The 23,359-nt window shown below is 48.5% G+C and overlaps 1 protein-coding gene across 1 annotated transcript; it reads left to right on the top strand.

Moving 5' to 3' along the window:
• Positions 1-17,724: 17,724 nt before the first annotated feature.
• Positions 17,725-20,385, top strand: CD93 (CD93 molecule). The gene is made up of 2 exons (XM_080683833.1): positions 17,725-19,665; positions 19,937-20,385. The coding sequence occupies exons 1-2, from the start codon at positions 17,882-17,884 to the stop codon at positions 19,959-19,961; spliced, it is 1,809 nt and encodes a 602-aa protein (XP_080539959.1). The 5' UTR covers positions 17,725-17,881; the 3' UTR covers positions 19,962-20,385.
• The last annotated feature ends 2,974 nt before the right edge of the window (positions 20,386-23,359 follow it).

Raw genomic sequence — 23,359 nt, 5'->3', positions numbered from 1 at the left:
GCATGATATTCTCAGGATCCATTCATGTTGTAATAAATGTCAACATTTTCTCTTTTCTTATGGCTGAGTAGCATTCCATTGTATATATGTTCCACATCTTCTTTATCCAATCATCTACCGAAGGACACTTTGGCTGTTTCCATGTCTTGGCCACCATGAATAATGCTGCAATAAACATAAGGATACACATACCTTTATAAATAAATGTTTACAAACTTTTTAGGTAGAAACCCAGTAAAGGGAGTCCTGGGTCATATGGTAACTCTATTCTTAATTTTTCTATGTACCTCTACACTGTTTTATAGTGGGTTTACCAATTTACATTCCTACTAGCAATGTATGAGGGTTCCTTTATCTCCACAGTCTCTCTTATATTTGTTATTTTTTGTCTTGTTGATAATAGACATTCTAACAGGTGTGAGGTGGTATCTCATTGTAGTTTTGATTTGCATTTCCCTAATAGCTAGTGAAGTTGAGCACCTTTTCATATATCTGTTGGCCATTTGTATGTCTTCTTGGGAGAATTGTTTTTTCAGGTTCTCTGCCCATTTTTTAATTGGATTGATTGGGTTTTGCTGTTGAGTTGCATGGGATATATGTATGTATATATATATATGTATATATATATGGTATTAATCTCTTATCAAAGTTATTCTTTGGAAATATTACCTTCCATTTAGTTGGTTGCATTTTTGTTTTGTTGATGGTTTCTTTTGCTATGCAGGAGCTTTTTAGTTTGATATAGTTCCATTCATTTATTTTTGCTTTTATTTTCCTTGCTTTGAGGTCGAATTCATAAAATCCTCTCTAAGACCAAGGTTCATAAGTTTAGTACCTATGTTTTCTTTTGTGTATTTTATTGTTTCAGGTCTTATACTAGGCCTTTGACCCATTTTGAGTTATTTTTTGTGTATGGTGACCAATGGAACAGAATTGAGGGGCCAGAAGTAAACCCACATGTATATGGACAAATGATTTTTGACAAAGGAGCCAAAAACATACAATGGAGAGAAGCAAGTCTCTTCAATAAATGGTGCTGGGAAAATTGCAAAGCCACATGAAACGAGACTGCTATTTTTGTTCTTGCTTTAAACGAACCCCCCCCCACCTTTTTTTAAACTTCCTTCCTGACTTTTGAGTCATTTCCTAAAATCTTTGTCTGCTTGAGCTAAGGAACTTAGTACCCAAGATGGTTTGTAAGATCTACTCTTTGTTTCTTCAGGGGCCTTCTGTCCAGATATAGGCCTGAGCTGGACAGAGTTTTGGAGAAAATCAGGTATGAAAACAGTGAATGGAGTTTGAACTAACGCAAGACTCCATACATGAGTCTTTACTAAATCTCCTGGTGTGGACAAAGAATTGTGTTGTGTAGTGATGAAAGCTCCTTTTTCATGGCATGAAGTATCATGTGACTCAGGGAAAGTACTTTTAATCTGTCCTCATTTTCCAGCAATACCAAATGGAAAGTGGATGCTCCAAGCTCACAGAGCCAGTGAAGACCCGAGATGGAGATACATGGGTTCTTGCCCCAGTGATGTGTTTTTATTTCCTGATCCGTGATCCCAAGAATCAGCCTGGGTTGGAATCAATATGAATACACTCACCCTTAGCTGACACGGTGGAGAGAAAGAGATGGGTCTCCTTCATCACTGTTTGCTGGTAGATAAAACACCACACCCCGCCCTGGCTCTTTCCCAGCTGGCTCTAAGGATTCCCAACAATGTGGGGCATCCAAGTTGACTTTCAAGTTCCCTTCCTGGGTTCCCAGGACCCTTGAGCCTCCTAGGCTTCCCTCCTGTAAGAAAGGTCCACCTCTGAGCTCGCTAAGAGTTATCCATGCCCACAGGTAGTGGCTGGGTGGACATGCTGTGCAAACTGAGAAAACATCATTTAAATATAGTAAGCTGGAGTTTGGCAAACCATGACCTGGAGGCCAAATACACCTCTCTGCCTATTTTTATAAATAAAGTTTTATTAGAACACAGACCCATTTACTTACATATTGTCTGTGGCTAATTTTGAGCTACAAAGACAGAGTTAAGTTGTTGCAACAGTGTTCGTATGGCCCACAAAGCTGAAAACATTTACTATCTGGTCTTTCACTGGAAACCCTTGCAAACCCTGTTGTTGTAAGTGTAGTTGAGGTATTTTGTCTCTGTAATGTGTTACTATTTTCACAGGAACTTCTGGAGGCAAGGCCTGTAGAGGAGTGGCTGTTGTGCTGACAGTGGCACATCTCAAAGTAGTACAGGTGATGCTGCCACTGTTGTTTTCAGTGGCCTTGACAGCCCCATTTGATGGCTCCTTGCATAGGCTGGTCCTCACCCTTCCCAGGGACAGTAGCTCTGGTCCTGCCAAAGACATCTGGGAACCATGGGACTAATGCTGTTCTTGAGATGTGGGTGGATGCTGATAGGTCTCGGTGGATGGTTTTGGCTTCCCTGCAGCTAACAGGTGATGGAGCCGCTTCCATCCAGGCCTCACACAATATGGGAATAATCTTGTGCCCTAGACATCTCCTCTTTTTTTTTTTTTAATTGACATTTTTATTTCAAGATTATTCATTTTGCAAGAAACAAAACAGTGATTTCCCATGTAACCCTTTTACAGTTTCCCCACTGATAACATCCTGCAGACCTATAATGCAATATCGCAACCAGGATGCTGACACTGATCAGTCAAGACGCAGAGCACTTCCATTCCCATAAAGACACTTCCTGTGGTCCTTTTCAACCACACCCACCTGCCTCCTGCCCACACCCGCTCCTCAACCTCTGGCAACTAGCAACCTGTTTCTCATTGCTATAACTCTATCCATGAAAACATGCAGCATATAATCTTTGGAAGTGGTTTTTTCATTGTTGATGTTAATCCTCACCCTAGGGTATTTTTTCCCCTGATTTTTTTTTTTTTTTTTACAGAGTGGAAGGGATGGAGAGAGAGGGAGAAAAATATCAATGTGAGAGAGACATTGATTGGTTGCCTTCTACACATGGCCTAATCTTGCCTTCCACATGCACCCCCACCGGGCCAGAGATCTGCCAGGGATCTTCCCACAACCCTTTAGTGCAAGAGCCGATATTCTAATCACTGAACAACACAGGTCAGGACTGGGACTGGCTTTTTTTCTTTTTCACTCAGCACAATGCTCTAGAGATGATGCGTGTGTTGATAGTTCTTCCCTTGACACTGAGTAGAATTGATGCTATTGATGGACCACATTTTATTTAATCATTCAGCAGTTGAAAATATCTGAGTTTTTACTGTTTTTTTTTTTGCTATTATGAATAAATATGCCATAGACATTTGTGTACAAATCATTGTATGAACATGGAATTAATACAGCAGAGATTCAGTAGGGGTCTGACCCAGAGAGTGTGAAGGACTCTGGCTGAGGATGCCCTTTCCTCGTAGTCTCCATTAACCTGTGAATCATCAGGTAGAAATGAATGATAAAGAACCCTTGGCAAATGCTCATTTATGTGTTCCCACTCACCCACCCCCAGGTCTAGGTTGGAATCCTGCCTCTTGCATCAATCCTATCACCTCCATCACTCTTGGTCCCATCATCCCCTGTTTTTCCATCACTCCTTTCCGGACTTCTTCCTCACTCCTCCATCACTCTTGGCTCCTCCATCACTCTTGGCTTCTCCATCACTCCTGTCTCCTCCATCACTCCTGGTTCCATCATCCCCTGTTTTTCCGTAACTCCTGCCTCCTCTATCACTCTTGGCTCTTTCATCACTCCTGGCTCCTCCAATAGTCCTCCTGGTGCTGTCTTGGGCAGGATAGTCGATCCGAAAGAGGATTGCTGTCACTTATCTCAGCATGTGATTGTAGAAGGACCTGACCTGCAGATTAGCAAGGGGAGTAATGAGACAAGGTGAGGGAAAGCATTTTGAACCCCCAGTTACTACACTGTGCACTCTGCTCAGGATGTCCTAGGGCGCAGCCTAAGGGCCCTCCGCACCACAGTGCCCACACATCCAGGCAAATGCCAGTGGTTGGAAAGGAACTTCCAAGAGAGATGCAGCTGTGTTCTTCTCTAAGGGGGAGACTGCAGCTTGGTTCAGTGTGTGCTGACTACTCAGAAGGTTCCAGACCCTGTACTTCTTAATGCTCTGTGTGTGTGTGTGTGTGTGTGTGTGTGTGTGTGTGTGTGTGTGTGTGTTAGAGAACATCCAGCCCAGGCCTCACTCACAACGAGTTTGATTTACCTCGTCTGGTCCAGGCTGGTGCTTGTCACTGTGGTTTGTCACATTCCCAGGGTGATTCTCACATGTGATGGAAGGAGACCCATGCCCAGCCGTCACCTGGGAACTAGGAAAAGTGGTGTTTGTGGAATTGCAGTCCCTGGTTACCTGCAGACTCACTGGCAGCCTTGGGAGAACACTTTACTTCTGCTGCTCTTTCTGCTTTTAGAGGTGAGAACACAGCGGCACACTTCCCAGCATATGGGGCTGTCTTAAAGGCAAGGCAGCCAGAGAGCGGCTAGGTCACATGCTTGCTGTTCCCCGCAGTACCTGTTCAGATCACCACATTTGTGTTGCTATTATTCCTTTAGAAGAATTTCCTAGTGCATTTCAGAAAGTGGCTTTTCATGCTTTGTAAAAAGACCATGACACGGAGGGAAGTCAGGGAGGAACACTGAGTGGTGGCCTTGAAAATCATATCGCCATGTCCGTGCTGCTTGGGAAATCTAAACACCCTAATGTTAACAAAGTGAGGAAACCATGACGTGGAAGGGCAGCGCTCCTTGGTGTGTCCTTGAGGATATACATGCCCATCCTGACAGATGGAGAAAGGGAACTGGATGTAGAGAGAAGGGTCTGGTGAGCTGTGGGAAGGCCAGCCCTTAGCAGCCATGGATTTTCTTTCATTCACTTTCATTCTGAAAGACTTGCCAGTAGCAACCCTGGTGCTGGGGGTCCAGGAGCCACAAACCCTCCTCCATGTTTTTTTTTAATTTGAACACAGCTCTTCCTGAAATGGAAATACCTCAGACCAATTGGCAATGCACTTTGTCAATGCCTGTTGGGTTGACCAGCCTTCCTCCCTGCTTGATCCTCTTTCTCCCCTACCCTATCCTGGGGATTTGTGAATTCATTCAGTTACTCACCACCTACTCTGTATTGCAGGCACTGGGGAGCCAGCAAGGGCAAAAACACAAGTTTCCATCTCTGATGGGGTTTATAGTCACTGGAGGGAGACTTTATCAAATACACAAACGTGACGTTGCAAACATGCTGAGTTACAGGAGCAACAGGTGCAAGGTGGAGAGGTATATAGTGAGAGCAAATGACAGGGAACGTGGGTCTATTATGGGAAAAAGGGCAAAGCTTCACTAAGATGTAAGGAGTTAAAAGAGTGAACTAGTTGGTCTCTGTGTGTGTTTGTATGCATGAGTGTGTGGACATGTTTATGAGTGTGTGGGTGTACATACCTGTGTTTGCATGTATGTGTAGGCTAGTGTACATAGCATTGCAAAGACCCCATGGAGGGGACCAGGTAGCCCACAGAACTGTGGCTAGAGAATGTGGAAATGTAAATAAAAAGGAGAAAAGCACGGACTAGGCCATGTTAAAATTTTGGTTTTTATCTGGAGAGCAGCAGTGGAGAGGCCCAACAGTGTTTCACTGTGCTGTGTGTTGGTGGGGAAAAAAAGGACCAGGTTTAGAGTTCAGAACAATCTCCCCTGACTGTGCAGAGGATGGAGGGAAGGCATGGGGAGGTGGCCAGGAAAGTAGAAAGAGAAGTCTGTAGGGCTCAAAGATAGATTTTCTGTAAGAAGCTTTGGGAAGTGGGAGGTTAGGAGGCCCCTTGTGCTTCCTGTGTGAATGGTTTTAGAGGTGGAGAGGGGGGTGGGGTGGGGCAGAAAGTGAGTGAGAGTTTGGTCTTGGTGACTTCGAGATGTCATGTGAGGAGGAAGCAGCTGTTATTTGGCTTTGAAGCTGAAAGGACAGGGCTAACGTGGGTCTGTGGGACGAGGTGATGGAGATTTGGTGTGAGTGATATTGTGTGGATGCACAGGACATGAGGAAGATGGGGGCCAGGAGTGGACTCCACAGTGGTTTAGCCACAGAAAGGAGGGAGGGACCCTTGAGGATGCTGATTACCGCGGACCCTGAGGGCGGATTCCAGAAGGAACGTCTGAGGGTCCAGTAACTGAGGACTGATAGGGGCCATGTGATCTCTCGTGATCAGGGGGCCTTTGTGAAAGTAGCTTCAGGACATCCAAGAGACAGTCAAGAGAGAAGTGAGAAAGGGGGGAAAGCAGAGGTGACAGTGCCCAGTGTGAGAGTATGGCTATGGCAGGAGGACAGGCTGGCTTTGGCTGGGGCCATGTCAGCTTCCAGGTGGGTGCAAGGACATGGCGAGGCCGGCTGCACCTGCCACCTGGCTGACAGTTTTCCCAGGCCCGAGGAGGGCAGCTAATCCTCTATCCCTCTGTGTTTTTAAGAATCAGGTTGCTGCATTATAGGGAGAAGAAATCAAGTGTAAACCTTAGAGCAGGTCACCCACATCCTTTATGTGCTATATTGACATATTCAGTTATGGAATTTCCTAGTAAAAGGAATTACTGTTATTCTGCACCCTTCACTGCCCATAACTTGCAACTTTGTGTTGAATGGAAATATGTATGTATGTTTATTTGTTTGTTTATTTACTTATTTATTTAGTTATTTTAAAACATGTTTTTATTGATTTCAGAGAGGAAGGGAGAAAGAGATAGAAACATCAATGAGAGAGAATCATTGGCTGCCTCCTGCATGCCCCACACTGGAGAGCGAGCCTGCAACTGGGGCATGTGCCCTGACCAGGAATCGAGCCATGACCTCCTGATTCATAGGGTGATGCTCAACCACTGAGACATACCGGCAGGGCTGTATGTTTTATTGAATTCTGTGGAACCTGCTAGTTTTGCATGTGGCAACCCAACTCTTAAAAATTAGTCACCATGTTAAATTCCAATTGTTTTCTTTAGACTCAGAGATGAATTTTCAGCACACCAAAGTCACTTCTGCCTTTAAAACACAAGAGCTAAGAGAAACAACACACACTCACTGGACTATTCGGGGGAACGCGGGTGGCCCTGGGTGGTCTGGCTCTGCTGTAGGGAGCCCTGTGGAACCATTGCTCTGCAGGATGTGGCACCGGCATGTTTTATCCTGAACAGCAGAGGACACAGGGTCTGAGATGGCTTCTGTGTGTTGGAGCCTGCTGCATCTTGGTGCCTCATCCTGCTTTCTGCCGCCCACTTTATTCCCGTGGGAAAGAGAGAAGTGATGGCAGGGATGTGAATGTGAATGCAGCTCAGCTATGCCTGCTCACTGCCCTCCTGTGCCCTCTACTGCTTCTGCTTTCCCTGGGACCTGTGGTGTAGGGCAGGCTGTGGGAATCTAGACAAGTAGGCAAAAGCCAGTCTCTCTGAGTGTTTCATTGTCAGCCCTTCCAAGCCCCCATCTCATCTGGAATATCTGTGCGTAAAAGCAGCCCCTTCCTGCTCCATGAAGCTGCCTTTCTCATTGCCCGCCCCTGAAGAGGGAGGCCCACTCTTCCACCAGAAATACTCCAAATAGAAGACTTTTCTATCTTCGGTCCATGTGAGAGGAGCAGAGTCTGACCCCTAAACTGTTGTGTAGCTTTGATTCAGCAAGCAGCCCAAATGTCTGAAGGCCCAGGAAGGACTTGAGTGGCCTTCCGGTCAGAGCTGGCCCGGGAGAGAAAGATCTTTTGGACTCCAAAATCTGGAGAGCTTGCTTTCACCTGCAAGTAACAGCCAAAGTGTAAGTTGCTCAAACCATTAAAAATGCTAATAATTTCTTACAAGCAATCTCAGGTGGGGTGATTGGTGTGGCTCAGTCAGCAGTTCCATGCGCCTTTGAGGACCCAGGCTCCTTTCCTGTTTAGGCTCCACCTGTCTGAGCAGGCCAGCTTGTCCTGACTCTGCCAACCAGCACTCAGAAGACCATTCAGAAGCCTGGAGGACTGCTTGTCACTTCCCTGTTTCAGGGCAGAGGGGAATTTCCCAGAAGCACCCAGTACTTCCCCTCACACTACATAAGTAGAGTCCCACATCTGAGCTGCTCCAGGTGCTGGCTCAGACCCATCCCAGGTTTATTCCTGGGACAGAGGAGTCTGCTGGCATCTCCTAAAGCTTATTGCCAACAGATGCACAAGTGAGCTGCTCTCGGGAAGAATAAGAGAGGATACATATTGGGGAGGCATGAAGGATTCATAAGACTAGGACTCTCCACACCCCTCCCCCACCCCGACTTCATATAGAGAGAAATGCACACAGAATCCCAGATATACCCCAGATCAATTCCCACTGAAGAACTTACTCTCGTGGCTTTAGATGGAAGGCAGGTGGGCTACTGGGTTGATATTTAGTGAAGTGGAGGCCCCCTGGGCTACAGAAGCTAGCAAGGCAGCACCCCTGAGGGTGCTGGTGTGGCCACTGATTGCCAAGTCAGAGAGGGGCTAATATTGCCAGACACTTTGATTTTTTAAGAGAAGCCAGAAATCCAGATCTTCATGTAAAACCTTACACTTCTGAGACAGTGATAATTCAAAAATTTAAGAACACGGTGTGGGTCTAACAGAAAATGTTCCAGAGCTGGACCCAACCTGGGACCCATCTTCTCATTCAGACAAAGAGGCCTGTCTAGAAGTCATTACGTGGCTTTACTGCTGCTTGTGTTCACTGACTAGGAGTGGCGCCTCCAGCTGAGAGAGACCAAGTATTCTGCCAGAGGCCCCAGAGCACTCTATACTCTCCCAGACCTGAGGGTCAGGTCACTGTCCAACTTTTATCTTCTAGAAAGAACTGGAAAAGGTAGATGAGATAACCAGGGCTCTCAGAGGAAATAGAAATGTTTCCTTCAAAGAGGAGTATTTCCCTCGTGGTGTCGGAGGAAGGTAGGGTGTGGACAGTGTGATTCAGAGTTTCAGAGGGAAACCCATATAATCCAGGGCATTTATGGGAAATGAGACTCCTGTTTCATTGGATGATGACACTCACCTACCAGTAAGGTAGAATTGGACTAATGAGCCCAAGCTTGGGCAGGCACGTCCGTGCTCTGGGCAGCCACGTTAGCAGATGCCTCCGGAGATGCAGAGGCGGAGCTCCTGCATGCTATGGGCCTCATCATTTTGACTCTTGTCAATTTCAACAGCATTTGATGCTGGCACTGGGGTGTCACTTATGCTTTTTTGTCTTGGAGAATCCAGTCATGGCAGGGGTGCCTAATTGATAAGGACTCCTCTCTGTCATTGTGCCCAGGGACAGATTCTCATGTGCCCACCCCACCCCCACCCTCACCTTGTCGCCTCAGATGCCACTGCCACACCTGCCTGTGTCACTCTGGGGACTAGGGTTCCCACCTCGTCCTGTTTGCCCTGCCTTCTTCTCCTTAAACCATTCCCACTAGGAGGTGGAGACATGGAAGCTGAGCAAAACAAAGAAGCTTGTAAAATGGCAAATTTTTGTTATTTCAAGAAAATGGGCATAAAAATGCAACCTGGTATTAACATTAAAAAGCATTCAAACCTGTAAAGAATTTCTGTGAGTTTATTTGAGCCAAATTACTGACAATTGCTAGAAAGCAGAATCTCAACGGATTGGGATAATGCTCCGGAGAACGGCAGTTTTTTACCTTGTTTTATACATTACAATCAAAAGAGGAGATGTAAGTGGGTTACATAAAATCATTGGTGATAGATTAGGGAGGTGAGAGAAAGCAAAGCAGGGAAACCTTTGGCTTTGGATAAAAAGTAAAATGAGAGACATACACTTCTTTCTGTTAGGTGGGTGCAGGGTAGCTAACAGTCAACTATTAACTCAATGACAATGAGGGGATTTGTGGTCTCCACAGAGCGATGCTTGTGCTTTCAGGGGTCCAGAAAAAAGGGAAATTACTTTGACATTCCAAAGACATGTTTTTGTAGATGCAAAAAGCAATGGGTTCAGTAAAGGTAAAGACTGACCTTTGTCAGGGAAGATACCAGCCTAGTATGTGGACTACCCACTATAAACTGCTTTTAGTTAAAGTTTTAATTTTAGACCATCCTTTATGGTTACTTTAGGTCTCTGACTTTACAAAACTGCCATGAAGGTCTTCCCTGAGTTAGTCAGGTTAGGATGTGGCTTTTTTTCGTCCACACTGGTTTATTTTCAAAATGACTGCATTGTACTAAATTCAGTCAGCCCATTCTTTTTCTCTATTTTATTTTATTTTTTATTGATTTCAGAGAGAGGAAGGGAGAGGGAGAGAGAGATAGAAACATCAATGATGAGAGAGGATCATTGATTAGCTGCCTCCTGCATGCCCAATACTGGGGATTGAGCCCACAACCCGGGCATGTGCCCTGACGTGACCTCCTGGTTCACAGGTCAACGCTCAGCCACCGAGCCACACCGGCCAGGCCCAGTCAGTCCACTCTTCATGGGATGTCAGAACAGGAACTCTTCACCTCTTTGCCTACTAAACACCCGGATCAAGGCAACAGGTGCAGTCCACGCTGGGCTTGTCTTGCTTTGCTCCTTTGTGGTCTGGCTTTCCTGCTCCACCTCCTCCCACTGCATGAAGAGGGTCAGGCTGCCACACTGGGCCTTTTATAGATGGGAAATCAGGGGCACAGGAGAGCTGCACCATTCCCTGAAGTCAGAGCTTGGACCAGGCATGACAGCAGAACTCACAGGGCACCTTCAGCCAGAACCAGGGCCTCTGACCTCTAGCCTTGCACTTTAGGACAACAGGGTAGGCTCCATGTTTCTGAGGAATGCCCAAGTTGAGTCAGATTCTAGAGCCCTGAGGGTGCTCAGGGTGCCGCATGACCCTCCAGAGTGGGAAACCCAGTTCTTGACAGATGCATCTGAATGCTGCACTGCCCAGAGACAAGCCCCACCCACCTCCAAGGAAGACGACCTGGCTCGGACCCAGGGCCTGCACCTGACATGTCTGTGCTCCAAAGCCATGGGCGTGTGAGCCTCCTGATGGCGCCTTTGGGTGAAGGTTAAGATGGAGTGTATCTGCCACCTCCACTCTCCCTGCCCCAATTAGCGGGGCCTGGGCCTCTAGAGGTGTCAGTGTCCTTGCAGAGCTAAAGCCCTGGGCGCCCATATGGAACTGGCTGGTCCTATATGCTCACAACAACTTGTGACCCATGGAGCAGGGAGATGGATTGGCATGAATATGCCCCACCTATGGACCACAGGGTGTTGGAGCCTTTGAGCTGGGCATGGACTCTGCAGCCCCAGGGCAGGTGGGGAAAGCTCACTGGGCACATATTGAGATCCTAGGTCACAGTGCTCGCTTGGAGAACATACATATATCACCCACTGCTCTACCTACATAGGCCTTCGTTCTTGGGTTAAGGACACCTATGGCCATGCCCACCACCATCTCTCTGCTCTGAGCAGCCTCTCTCCGTGTGCCCCCAGGTCACTGTGGCAGGCAGTCAGGCCTCTTCGGGTAACAGTGTGGTGCTGTCAGACATGATTCTACCTTGGGATCTTAGAGAAGGTGCCGTGGTGCTGACACTTCATCCGTCTGGGGTATTCTTGGTGGCTCCCCTGAGAATCAACGAGGGCAAAGGATAACCATAAATGTCAGAACTGTTAGGTAGTGAATAAGACTGCATTCACGTGCCAATGATGGCAAAGGCAGTGAAGCACGGACTGTGTCCAGCACTTTACTAGGTCATCTCATGTAACTCGTATGCCCCTGTGCACGGGACACCATTTACACATTAGGAAACGGAGGCCTGGAGAGGAGAAACACTTGCCCAAAGTCACAGGGCTAGTAAGTGTCACATTTTGATGAGTGATCATACCTACAGAAGATGGGCAGTATCATTTCTGTTTGCTCTAAGTCAGCTGTTTTAACCAGTGTGCCTCAAGAATTTTTAAAACATGCAATACCTGACTATTTAGTCAAAGGCAGTGACTTCTTTTCCCTTAGATTGTCAAATAAAAAATAAGCAATGGCCAACACAACAATAACAATGTGGTATGAATGAATAAAAATTAAAGCAATTTTTTGGTCAGATTGGCAAAATATATTTTTGGGTGTGGTGCAGAATTTTAGTAATTAGTTGATGCCTGCCATGATGAAAAAGGTTGGACATCGCTGCTCTCAGTCATTTGAGTTTGGCAGTGCCAACCGAAACCAGGCCAGGCAAAGGCGGCAGTTCTAACCTGAGAAGATGGGGTCCAGCTTTTCTGAGTGCTCCTGGAGCAGGATGCACGGCCTCCAGCCCAGGAGGTCCTGAGTGTGGACCTGGGGACACCTGGCATTGGTAGGTTCTCATTGGATAATGGGTGCTTGAGATGTTTGCTTCTCTAGATCTAGTCTATAATCCTCAGGAATCTTTCAGAGTCCCGAGTTAGCTTTCAAGGAAAAAAAAAGAAATCTTCTCTAGTCAACCTACATGACCTTTTTTTCAAATGACTGCTATGTCATTGTTCTCATTTCATGGAGAATTGAATCTGGTATGTGAGGTCAAGTAGATCATTTTTATTTCTATAAAATTAGATAATCTAAACAGGGCTATGAGAAGTGATTGGAACCTCTGAGAATGCTGTAAATGCCAACGGGATCCTGAATACCACATGTGCCAGCCCCTATCAGGATTTACAACCTTGTGTTTCACCCTTGGAGCTGTGGCTGGAGATGCAATGTGTGAAGAGATCCTGCGGAAAGTGTTGTTCCTCTGTGTGATTTATCTCTTTCCAGATGCTGATAAGCAGCCTTTGCTTATCAAAGCCAGTTGCCAGGAGGCGAGCACAAGTTAACCTTAAAAACTACATTCAGAGGCAAGGCAGGGGAGGGTGGGTGGTGGTGGTGGTGAGCAGGGCTTGGGGTGAAGAGATCAACCAAAGAACTTGCATGCATATAAGCATAACCAATGGACACAGACAATGCGGGGGCAGGGTGTGTTGAAGGCCCAGGTGGAGGCACGCTGGGAGAGGACAATGGGGCAGAGAAGGGGGGGGAGAGGGGAGGAGACATATATAATACTTTTAATAATAAAGAATTTTTTTAAAAAGTAACAATAAAATTAAAAACAACAACAACAAAAAAAACAGCATTCAGCCAAGCAAATTTTCTACAAGTGTTGTGCATGATAAATTCCATTGCGAGACTATTTGGGAGAAGTGGAAAAATCAATAATGCTCTGTGAGGATGCTTACCCAGCCAAGGAGCCAGACAGAGAAGGTGGAGAAGTCTCTGAAAAAAGAAAAGCTCCTAGTCTCCAGCAAATGTAACAGGGGGTTTCTCCTTGTCATTTTTGCCTTTGTCTGTTTCAATACCATCATAGGGACAGGCCTCTGGTCTGTGCACCAGCCCCCATAGGAAGTGCTTACAGCGATTGTCTTCTTTAATGCAATCCTCGCAGCAGCATCTTGGCGCTACTACCCTTATTCTTCCCATTTGACAAATGAGGAAGACAAGATCTCTGGAGGTGAGGAGATGTGGTCTAATCCCAAAGCCAGCAAGTGGTCAAGGTGAGGCTTCAGTTTCAGTCACTGGAGGCAGAGTCTTGGGAGTTCTCAGCTCCTGGGCCTCCTGGTGTGATGGCTGCTCACACCTCCTGCCAGGCACTCTTCTGAGAGTGTTCCAGGTACTGATTTATGCAATCCTCACAACGCCTCATGAGATGCGAAGTTGCACTGTCCCCCCTTGTTCCAGTTGAAGAACCAGTCACAGATGGTTGTGCCACACAACATGAACAGAGTGGTTCGGTAGCTTGTCTAAGGTCACACAGCTAGTGAGTGTCCGAGTGGGATTTGAACCCAGGGTAGATGTGTTCATGTGTTCATGTCGTATCCCTTCAACGAAGAACAGTCAGAAAATTGACAAACTGCCCCACTGGGAGAAGTGTGTCCTAGTGTGGTTTTGCACTCCTGGCATACTTGTACCCCAGGTGGGTTGGTGCAGCAGCTCAGACCTCGGTATAACAGAATTACTTTCAGAAATAAACATGTCATAATCAACATTAATAATTTTTAATTTTGTTCTTTAGCTGTTTTTTTGTTTTATTTGTTTTTTATTGATTTCAGAGAGGAAGGAAGAGGGAGAGAGAGAAGGACACATCAGTGATGAGAGAGAATCATTGATTGGCTGCCTCCTGCATGCCCCACACTGGGGATTTAGCCCACACCCCAGGCATGTGCCTTTACTGGAAATCAAACCATGACCTCCTGGTTCATAGGTCAATGCTCAACCACTGAGCCACACTGGACAGGCTTGTTCATCAATTTCAACACAAACTATTAAAAAGGATGACATTTCAATTTGTAAAAATGTTATTCAGGTACGTCATGGTCCCTCCTCAAGGGACAGAGAGAAAGTCAGAGGGAGCCAAGGAGAGACGGGATAGACAGTAAAGCAACTGCACCGTATCTTGAAGCTCAGTGGGTCAGCAAGAGGAACATGGCACCCATGCTGGGCAGATAGGTAGTTCACTGCTTTATGCCATCTGGTGAGGGCTTGGCAGTGGACTCTGTTCCTGCTACCTCCCCAGTTTGCTTCCTCCCCAAATCCAGAGGATGAAAGAAACAGGAGCTCACTGTTGCTGATGCTAGAGCAAGAAAGGCATCCAGGGTCCTGTTCCCATCTCCGTGTTTACAGATCAGGGGACTAGAGCTGAGTTAATGGGGTTACTGGAAATGATGAAGTGCAACCCCCAACTTCCAGGGCAGAGCAGTTCCAGCCATTTACATGGCCTTTCTCACAGTAAGTGCTTCACGGTACTTTGTGGCTCAATGGATGAATGACCTGCACACATGGTTTTGCTACTTCGTTTTCTTCTTTAAGATGTCAACACGCGGCTAAATGAAGAGTAGTCGATTTTCAAGTTCCCATGTGGAAGATGAAGAATTGCCAGCAAAAGAAGAAATCCTGAAAAAGATCTGGGTGGCAGGGTGGCTAACAAGCGACTCAACCCGTGTCCTTAGGCACCAAAGAAGCAGCCTGCTGGCGAATCCTGCAGGATGGTGACAGATAACCGAGGAGCCAGCTGTGGGCTGCAGACAGGAGTCCAAAACAGAAGAAAGGTTCCCTGCTGTGAGTCTATGCCAGGCTGCATTGCAGCTCAAGGCGAACATCGTCAGATTGCTTTTAGAGAATGTGAAGAAGTTACCTTCCCATAAACAAACCTTTAGAAATGCAGCTTCTTCCAGGCAGAGATCAGCACTGACATTCACTAAGCCTCAATGTGTGCCCAGCAACGCTGGCCTGAAACTCAGTACACCAGCCTTCCCAGGTCCCCTTGAACCTGGCTACTTCCCCAAGTCTGGGAGCAAATTCAGAATCCTGAGGTGGCAAGTCATGATGAGAGGGGGTCTGGGAGACTCAGACCCCACAACCAGCCCCTCTGATTGCTCTCCAGCCCAGCACTGTTTCCTCATCTCCAGTAGGCACAGCCTTTAAGAACCCCAGAACGTGGTGGTACAAGCAGGAAACCAGGAAGCCCTCCTGTGCGCCTCCCACTCCCTCCCACCCCACTCCATTCAGCACCAAGAATGGCCTGATCATCTCCTGACTCTGCTGTCCTTCCTCCAGGGGCCTAGGTCAGTCCGAGTCACCCTCCTCTCTGCCTGGGAAATTGTAGCCAGCTGTTCAGGGTCCCTTAGCCCTCGCCCCACGCCACAGCAGGAGGGACACTTTCTCATGCACATCTCAGCATGCCAGTCCCTCAGTGTTTCCCCATGGATTGAAGTAGCCCTACATCTTCATGTTTGGGCTCACATGGCTCCACCTTCCCTGTCCTTCCTTTTTATTCCTCAGGATATAATTTCACTGCCCTTCTTTTATGCCCTGGGAAGGTCACAGCCCTCCCACTACAGGGCCTTGGTATGTGCTGGCCCCCTCTATGTGCATCATTCTCCCTCTTAGATATTCCTCCCTTAGACTCTGGCTTCATTGCCATTCTTCCCCAGAGGAGCCTGGCCCACCACTCACCAAGTCAGGACATCTCTGACACCCTCAACTTCTCCCTGTGGTACCTGTCACAGTTGCAACTGTTCAACTTGTTCGAATCTGTCCACTCAGACTTTAAGGGTCACAAAGGCAAGATTTCCCTCCCAGATTCTCAGTGCTGAGCCCAGCACATAGTAGGGGTTTACTTAACTTTGGTTGCATGGATAGATGGATGGATAGGTAGATAGATGGATGGATAGATGATGGTAGGATCTTCATAAGCAACAAGGAGCACAGGAAAGATCCCATAGTTTCTAAGAGAGGGTCCCTGGACTATCTCAAATACCTTATTAAAATAAGTAGGACATAAGGAACACCTCTGAAAGATATCCAGCTGAAATCTGAGATGGGCACCTTATTTATGCTTTGGGGAAACTGAAAGCCAGGGAGTTCCTAAAGCCCATTAAACCCTAAACTAACTCAAATCTCTGTAGAGGGCTGGTATGGCAGGCTACACCCACAGCCTGCGGCAGTCCCCTGTGATTCTCCACCTGCGTGTTCCCTCTGGTGTACTGGGTCCTCACAGTCAGCCCAGAGCACCAAGAGGCTGCTGCCGCCAGTGAGGAGGGGGCTGGAGAAGACCTGTGCCAAGCCCCGCCCCTCAGCTGGGAGATGCTGCCATGTGACCCACATCATCTCTCAGAATGTCCCAGGGAACTGAGGTCCAGGGGCCCCTATGTCACCTGCCCTTTCAGTCACCCTGTGTTGGCTCCTCCTTTTTTTGTCTCACTGTTCCTCCCAAATAAACGAATTGCCCTGAGTCCTTATCTCAGGGTCTGCTTCTGGGGGACCCCAATCAAAGACAGCCCCAATAAGCACAACAGGCCCGTGACACCGGCAAAAAACAACAACACACAACCCTGGTAGTCTAGGGCCTTTGGTGAATTGCTGTGTGGGAGGTGGTCAGCCAAGATGCCTGGCTCTTGTTAAGAACAACAGAACCGTGATGAAGTCAACAGGAGTCAGGCCTGGATCCTCCTTCTGGGCCCAGATGTCCGACCCTTCCCGGGAACCCTGAGCAGGGCAGGCAGGGCCAGGAGGCCAGAAACATTTTCACTTTTTCTTCCTGATGCTTTTGGTGCACTGCCTCCTCCCTACACAGTGTTTGCACTGTGACACCCTGAAAACTGCGAAATTTCGCCCAATTTGGTTTGATGTTCTCGAGGCGCTTGGCACTGTATGAGACACTCAGACATTCCCACGGCCCAGTTCCTATTTAAAAACTGCCTCTCTATTTAAAGTTCATGATGGGGGGAATAAAAGAGAAATGGCTCCCAAAACTGAAGGGAACGTGAGATAGGAAAAGAAAAATCCACTTTGCTTCTAAAAAAGGCTGAAAATGATAACCATCCGTGGTCTCATGTGTCAAGTCTGAGGATTCTTTCCTTTTTCTGGTTGTTTGAAAACCAAAATGGAATTTTATTATGGGTTACTCAGTGAGATTTTCAAGTTCCTGGCCCCTGAAATTCCCTCCTCGCTCTGTAGCATGCCATTTCAGCTCCTCATACGGATGGGAGAGAATGGATCCAAAATAAAGCAGCCAGTGTCCCGAGCTGCCTTCCCCCGATGTGGCCACATTTTCCCTGAGCTTAGCCAGGGACCCAGCAAAGCCGCCTGGCTCCTTTTATGAACAACAAAACCATGATGAAGGCAACAGGAGTCAAAAAACTATTCACTGCAGGAAGTCCCAGTATCCGGTGAGAAATAAGAAATACAACAGCACAGGATGCGCCTTGGGTCAGGGGGACGTGCAAAGCCCACAGCCTTTGTGTCCTTCTCTGTGCCCGAGTGTCAGTGTCTGAGTCCTCGGCTCCCCTCTGAGCTTGGCTGGGGCGGGCACGGTCACTGTCAGGCTTCCAGCCCCCGCCGAGGGCGACTCCACGGAGACCGCGATGGCCACCTCCGCCAGCCTGCTGCTGCTGCTGCCGCTGCTGAGCCAGCCCTGGCTGGGGGCTGGTGCTGACACACAGGCCGTGGTGTGTGCAGGCACTGCCTGCTACTCAGCCCACTGGGGCAAACTGACTGCTGCTGACGCCCAGCTTCTCTGCAACAAGGATGGAGGTAACCTGGCCACAGTGAGGACTGAGGAGGAGGCCCAGCACATCCAGCGAGCGCTGGCCCAGCTCCTACAGCCTGGGGCGCCCTGGACAGGCAAGTTCTGGATAGGACTCCAGCGAGAAAGGAGCAAGTGCTTGGACCCCAGTCTGCCTCTGAAAGGCTTCAGCTGGGTGGGCGGTGGGGAGGACACACTTTACTCCAACTGGTACAAGGAGCCCAGGACCACTTGCATCTCCAAGCGCTGTGCGTCCCTGATGCTGGACCCGTCCCTCTCTTCCCTCTCCAGCTACCTTCCCAAGTGGTCTGAGGGCCCCTGTGGGAACCCAGGCTCTCCTGTAAGCAACATCGAGGGCTTCGTGTGCAAGTTCAGCTTCAAAGGCATGTGCCGGCCCCTGGCCCTGGGGGGCCCAGGCCAGGTGAACTACTCGACTCCTTTCCAGGCCACCAGCTCCTCCTTGGAGGCTGTGCCCTTCGCCTCGGTGGCCAATGTGGCCTGTGGGGATGGGGGTGAGAGTAGGCAGCATTTCTTCATATGCAAGGAGAAGGCCACTGATGTGTTCGACTGGGGCATCTCGGGACCCCTCTGTGCCAGCGCTGAGTACAAATGCAGCTTCAATAACGGGGGCTGCCAGCAGGAATGCTTGGAGGGGGACGATGGCTTCTTCCGCTGCGGCTGCCGCCCGGGGTTCAGGCTGCTGGATGACCTGGTGACCTGTATCTCCCGGGACCCTTGTAGCTCCAGCCCGTGCAGAGGAGTGGCCACATGCGTCCCTGACTCCCTCTGGAAAAACTACACATGCCAGTGCCCCGAAGGCTACCAGCTGAACACGACTCAGCGGGACTGTGTAGATGTGGACGAGTGCCAGGCCTCCCCCTGTGAACAGGAGTGTGTCAACACCCCGGGGAGCTTCCACTGCCAGTGCTGGGTGGGCTACGAGCCTGGCGGCCCTGGAGGGAAGGCCTGTCAGGATGTGGATGAGTGTACGAGCCCCGAGGGTGGCCTCTGTGAAGGCTACTGCCTCAACACGCAAGGGTCCTTCCGCTGCACCTGCTTGCCAGGCAGGGAGCTGGCCCCCGACGGGGTCTCCTGTATCACAGGCCCCACGTCCCTGGGACCTTCTGCCGAGACCTCCCAGGGGCAGAACACAGGAGATAGAGAGGGGAGCCTCATGCCTTCCACCATAACCTCAAGTCCAATTGGGGGCCCTGATGGCATTTCCAAGGTGGCACCCACCAGGTGGAGACTCTTCCTTGAATCCAATGCCTTTATCACCCTTACATCACCCCAATCTCTGGCCACCAGTGGGTCCCCAGGAATCTGGATGGAGTACAGCAGCCACCACCCCACGGCCACCACTGGTCACGAGGAGTCTACGGATGGGGATCTCATTGCCCAACAAAGGAATGATGGCCCCGACTGGCAAAAGCTGCTTTTGTTCTACATCCTCGGTACTGTGGCGGCCATCTTACTCCTGCTGGCTCTGGCCCTGGGGCTGCTGGTCTACCGCAAGCGGAGAGCCAAGAGGGAGGAGAAGGAGAAGAAGCCTCAGAGCGCGGCAGATAGCTACTCCTGGGTTCCGGAGAGATCTGAGAGAAGAGCCATGGAGAACCAGTACAGGTAAAGAGGGCTGAGTTTGCCCAGGGGGCAGGAGGAGGCAGACACAGGGACGGGGGTGGGCAACAACCCCAGAAACAGGTAGATGGAGGGGGAAGGCACCTTCCAAGCTGGACAGTAAGCCCAACCCTGCTGTGAACCCGGAGGCATGCTGGAGCTCCCTTAGGACAGTTGGTCTGCTTGCAGCTCGGGTGCACATGGGCCTCCCCCAGGGTCTAGACACGCAAGGCAGGGCCCGCCAGCTTCCAACGCTGTTACATTCTGTTTCCCATAGTCCAACACCTGGGACAGACTGCTGAAGGTGCGGTGGCCCCAGAGAAACTGCCAGTCAGCTGCACCATCCTCAGAGCTCAGATGGAGGGACCCACATCCTTCTGAAAGACTGGACTGGAATCTTAGCAAACAATTGTCAACTTTCTCCTTAAAAGCCTGGCCACTTGGAATGGTCAGGTGTATCCTAAATGCGTGTGATATTCCCGGAGTGGAAGCCATGGTTTGTGGTGTCATGGCGGGGAATTTTATGAATATTACCAATTGTCACTCAGCCTCCCTTTTCAAATTCGAATACGATTGATTTTCTTTTTCTGCACTGGTTCTGGATTATGTCAGGTGCTAATGGGCTCCCTTTGATCCCTCTGCTCTCTGGAGTCATCGAAGAAGAAAAGGGGTCTGATAATGCTATTTAGTATAATGGAGACTAAGTAAATTATTGTGTAATTATGTAAGGAGTTATTATTATTATTTTTTTTTTTTTTGTCAAAGGGAACGGACATATTTAGGACTGAAAACATGTCTTTGCATTTCCATTCATGCATTTTCCCATCACAAGTCCTGCCAACCTTGATGTTGTTGAAATCCTCCACAGTGACCAGAAATTCACTTAGTTAGCAAGGAGGTAGGGAGTTTAGAAATCACGTCTCGTTCTTAAGTTTCTGAGTGTCCTGGCTTTATTTGCTAGTGAAACTTGAAAAATGTGGAGAAAGTTGTATGAAGCGAGTTAAAACGGTTTTGAAAATAATCAAAAGTGCTGAAGAGGGAGGCCAGGGTTTGTTCCACAAACACTTGAATCTAATTTCATCTAAATGTTCTGATGTGAACACAGACTTGACTGTGGATGCGTTGAACACTCATAAGAAAGACGCCAAGGGCAACCTGTCTCTAAGCCTGCACATCCCCAAGACACCCGCCCCGCCCCACGTCCCTGCCTTCACCTCAGGCAGCTCTAGATTTCGGTGCTTAGACTGTAGATCGAGGGCACCCTAGAGAGTCTTTTTTGCTCTGGTTGTTTCTAAAGGACGCGTGAGGGAGATGCCTTGCTGGCATCATAAAGCTTTTTAGCCCAGTTTAGTCGAGATTAGCATAGTTCACAGTCCTGACAACTTGATCCTGATGTGTGGCTATAGCACACAGAAGGGCCGGGGGCCAGTCACGCACCATGACAGTCCCCATGCTGCTTCAGAAACTTGTATCCCCTTTCTCTCTCTCTCTTTTTTTTAAAGAGGGGGTCTGGGGGAAGGAAGGAAGAGAGAATTACTAAAATCTTTTGCAACTATAAAAACTGCTCAAAGCGTTAATTTATATCCTCATGTTCAAGGGCTCACTCGCCAAGATTTCCCCTTATAATGCGGTCAGTACTGCGAGGTTCTGCCTGTGCAGCCAGAAAGCCGCTGGGATGGTCAAGGCTGAGAGAGCTGCCTGAGGAGCCCTGTGAGGCCTCCGGCCCTGGGGGCTGTCTGCTGCCTCCACACAGACGTCCAGAGGGAATGGGTTTCCTTCCAGAGATTCCCAACTCTGCCTCCCAGGAGGAGGACATCCCATTGTTTCTGGTTTTGCCTTAGAAATGCAACTGTCCCAGAGGTTAACACCCCGGCCCTCAGAGTCCAGTATGCTTTTTTTTTTTTTTTTCCAAATTTGAAATGTAGGTGCTACAGTTTATTATTTTTTTAAAGACCACGGGGAACTGCAGGGGGTGTCAAAGGAAACAGGAAGGCTCTGTGGAGCCTAGCAGGCATTTGGAAGTTCTGCTCTTTAGTCAGCTTTCACTTGGAGTAAGTGGTGTCTGACACTCTAGGACTGTGGTGGGCAAACTGCGGCTCGCGAGCCACATGTGGCTCTTTGGCCCCTTGAGTGTGGCTCTTCCACAAAATACCACGGCCTGGGCGAGTCTATTTTGAAGAAGTGGAGTTAGAAGAAGTTTAAGTTTAAAAAATTTGGCTCTCAAAAGAAATTTCAATCGTTGTACTGTTGATATTTGGCTCTGTTGACTAATGAGTTTGCTGACCACTGGTCTAGGAGACCAAAGCTGTGCCCTCACCACTGGGCCCTGGCAGTCTCTCGTATGGAAACCAACTGGTGACTTAAACGCTGTTGCTGACCAGTATCTGCATTGACATGAAATAAATGCAAATTCAGCAGCTTCCCTCTAGGTTTTCACAGTTTTTCTTTTTATTTAGGATGAAGGAGACGATCTTACTTTGGGCTTTGCCCAAGTCCTCTGTGATCCTGTGGGCCTTCAAATGGCTGAGGTTATTAACATGCACTCTCATTTCAGTGTTTGGTTCTTCTAGAGTCCCCAAGGGGCGAAAAGGGCTGATAAGTAGCAGTTTCTCAGAATCTGCTCTGGCTGAGTTGGCCCCCCAAATGCCAGTGAGGTCTCTTGCTCTCACGCCACTGCCTACCAGTGGCCAAGATCCTCGACCTGCATGACCTCAGGCAGAGAAACGGATGAAACTACTGGCCTCAAACAGATGCTTTATTCTCCCCTTTAATACTGCTATAATTCTGCCTGAGCAATTGAATCCTTGTATTGGCGAGCTCCGCGCCATGGCAGTGAATACACAAGTGTTTGTGGGCTGTGTGGCCATTGGCGGACTGCCCATTTATTCACAGGGGCCCCAGGTAGTTCGGCCGTGACACAGCCAGAGAAGTGGATGGGGCTGAGCATTGAGAGAGGTGGCCCTGACATGTGCACACCCCTCCGGACCAGGTGCTGCTGTTTCTAACCTGCTGAGCAGCAGGACAAGTGAGATGATGGGGAGAGGGAGAAGGGTCTACTTAGCAACAGGCTCAAAGGTGATAAGGACTTTTGTCCAAATAGTATTTCCCATAGTTCAATCATTTTAGAAAACTCTTGGAAAACCTATATCTGGGACAAACTTACTTCCTCTTACCTTTCACCTTCCAAGGCAGATAATTGAAAAGGGGGAGGACACCTTTAATTATGCAACTCACTAGGCCCATTTCTTACATTTAGGGACAGTCATTGCTTCTTTTTCTTCTTTACTATTTGTAGAACCTGATGCAAGAGGACATTTCCCCCTCGGGAATCTGATCCATGGAGGAAACCAAGGGTGGGGCAACTATCCAACAATGCCTAAGGAGTGGTGGGCTTGGTGAGCAGGACCCACCACTTCTCAGCTGTGCGGCCTCAAGGCACACGCAGCTGTTGAGGGCAGCTTGACGGAGTGGTGACACTGTGATGCTACACATCCACGTGGCATTTTCCCAGCTGCAGTTAAGTGGGTGAATTAAGCAGTTTCTGAGTTGAGGGCAGGAGGACTCTGGGGTGCGGTCCCTGTCAGGCTTTGCAAGGCCACATCTAGCCCTAAGTGTTATTCAGTGGTAGCCTAGCAACCTTGGCAAAGGCTTCTCCTCCCATTGTTCCATGATCAGGCAAACAAGTGGAATCAAAAGTTAA

Source organism: Plecotus auritus (assembly GCF_963455305.1).
Source record: "Plecotus auritus genome assembly, chromosome: 8".
Lineage (NCBI taxonomy): Eukaryota > Metazoa > Chordata > Mammalia > Chiroptera > Vespertilionidae > Plecotus > Plecotus auritus.
The sequence above is the reverse complement of the archived record's forward strand: the minus strand, read 5'-3'. Positions and strand labels throughout refer to the sequence as shown.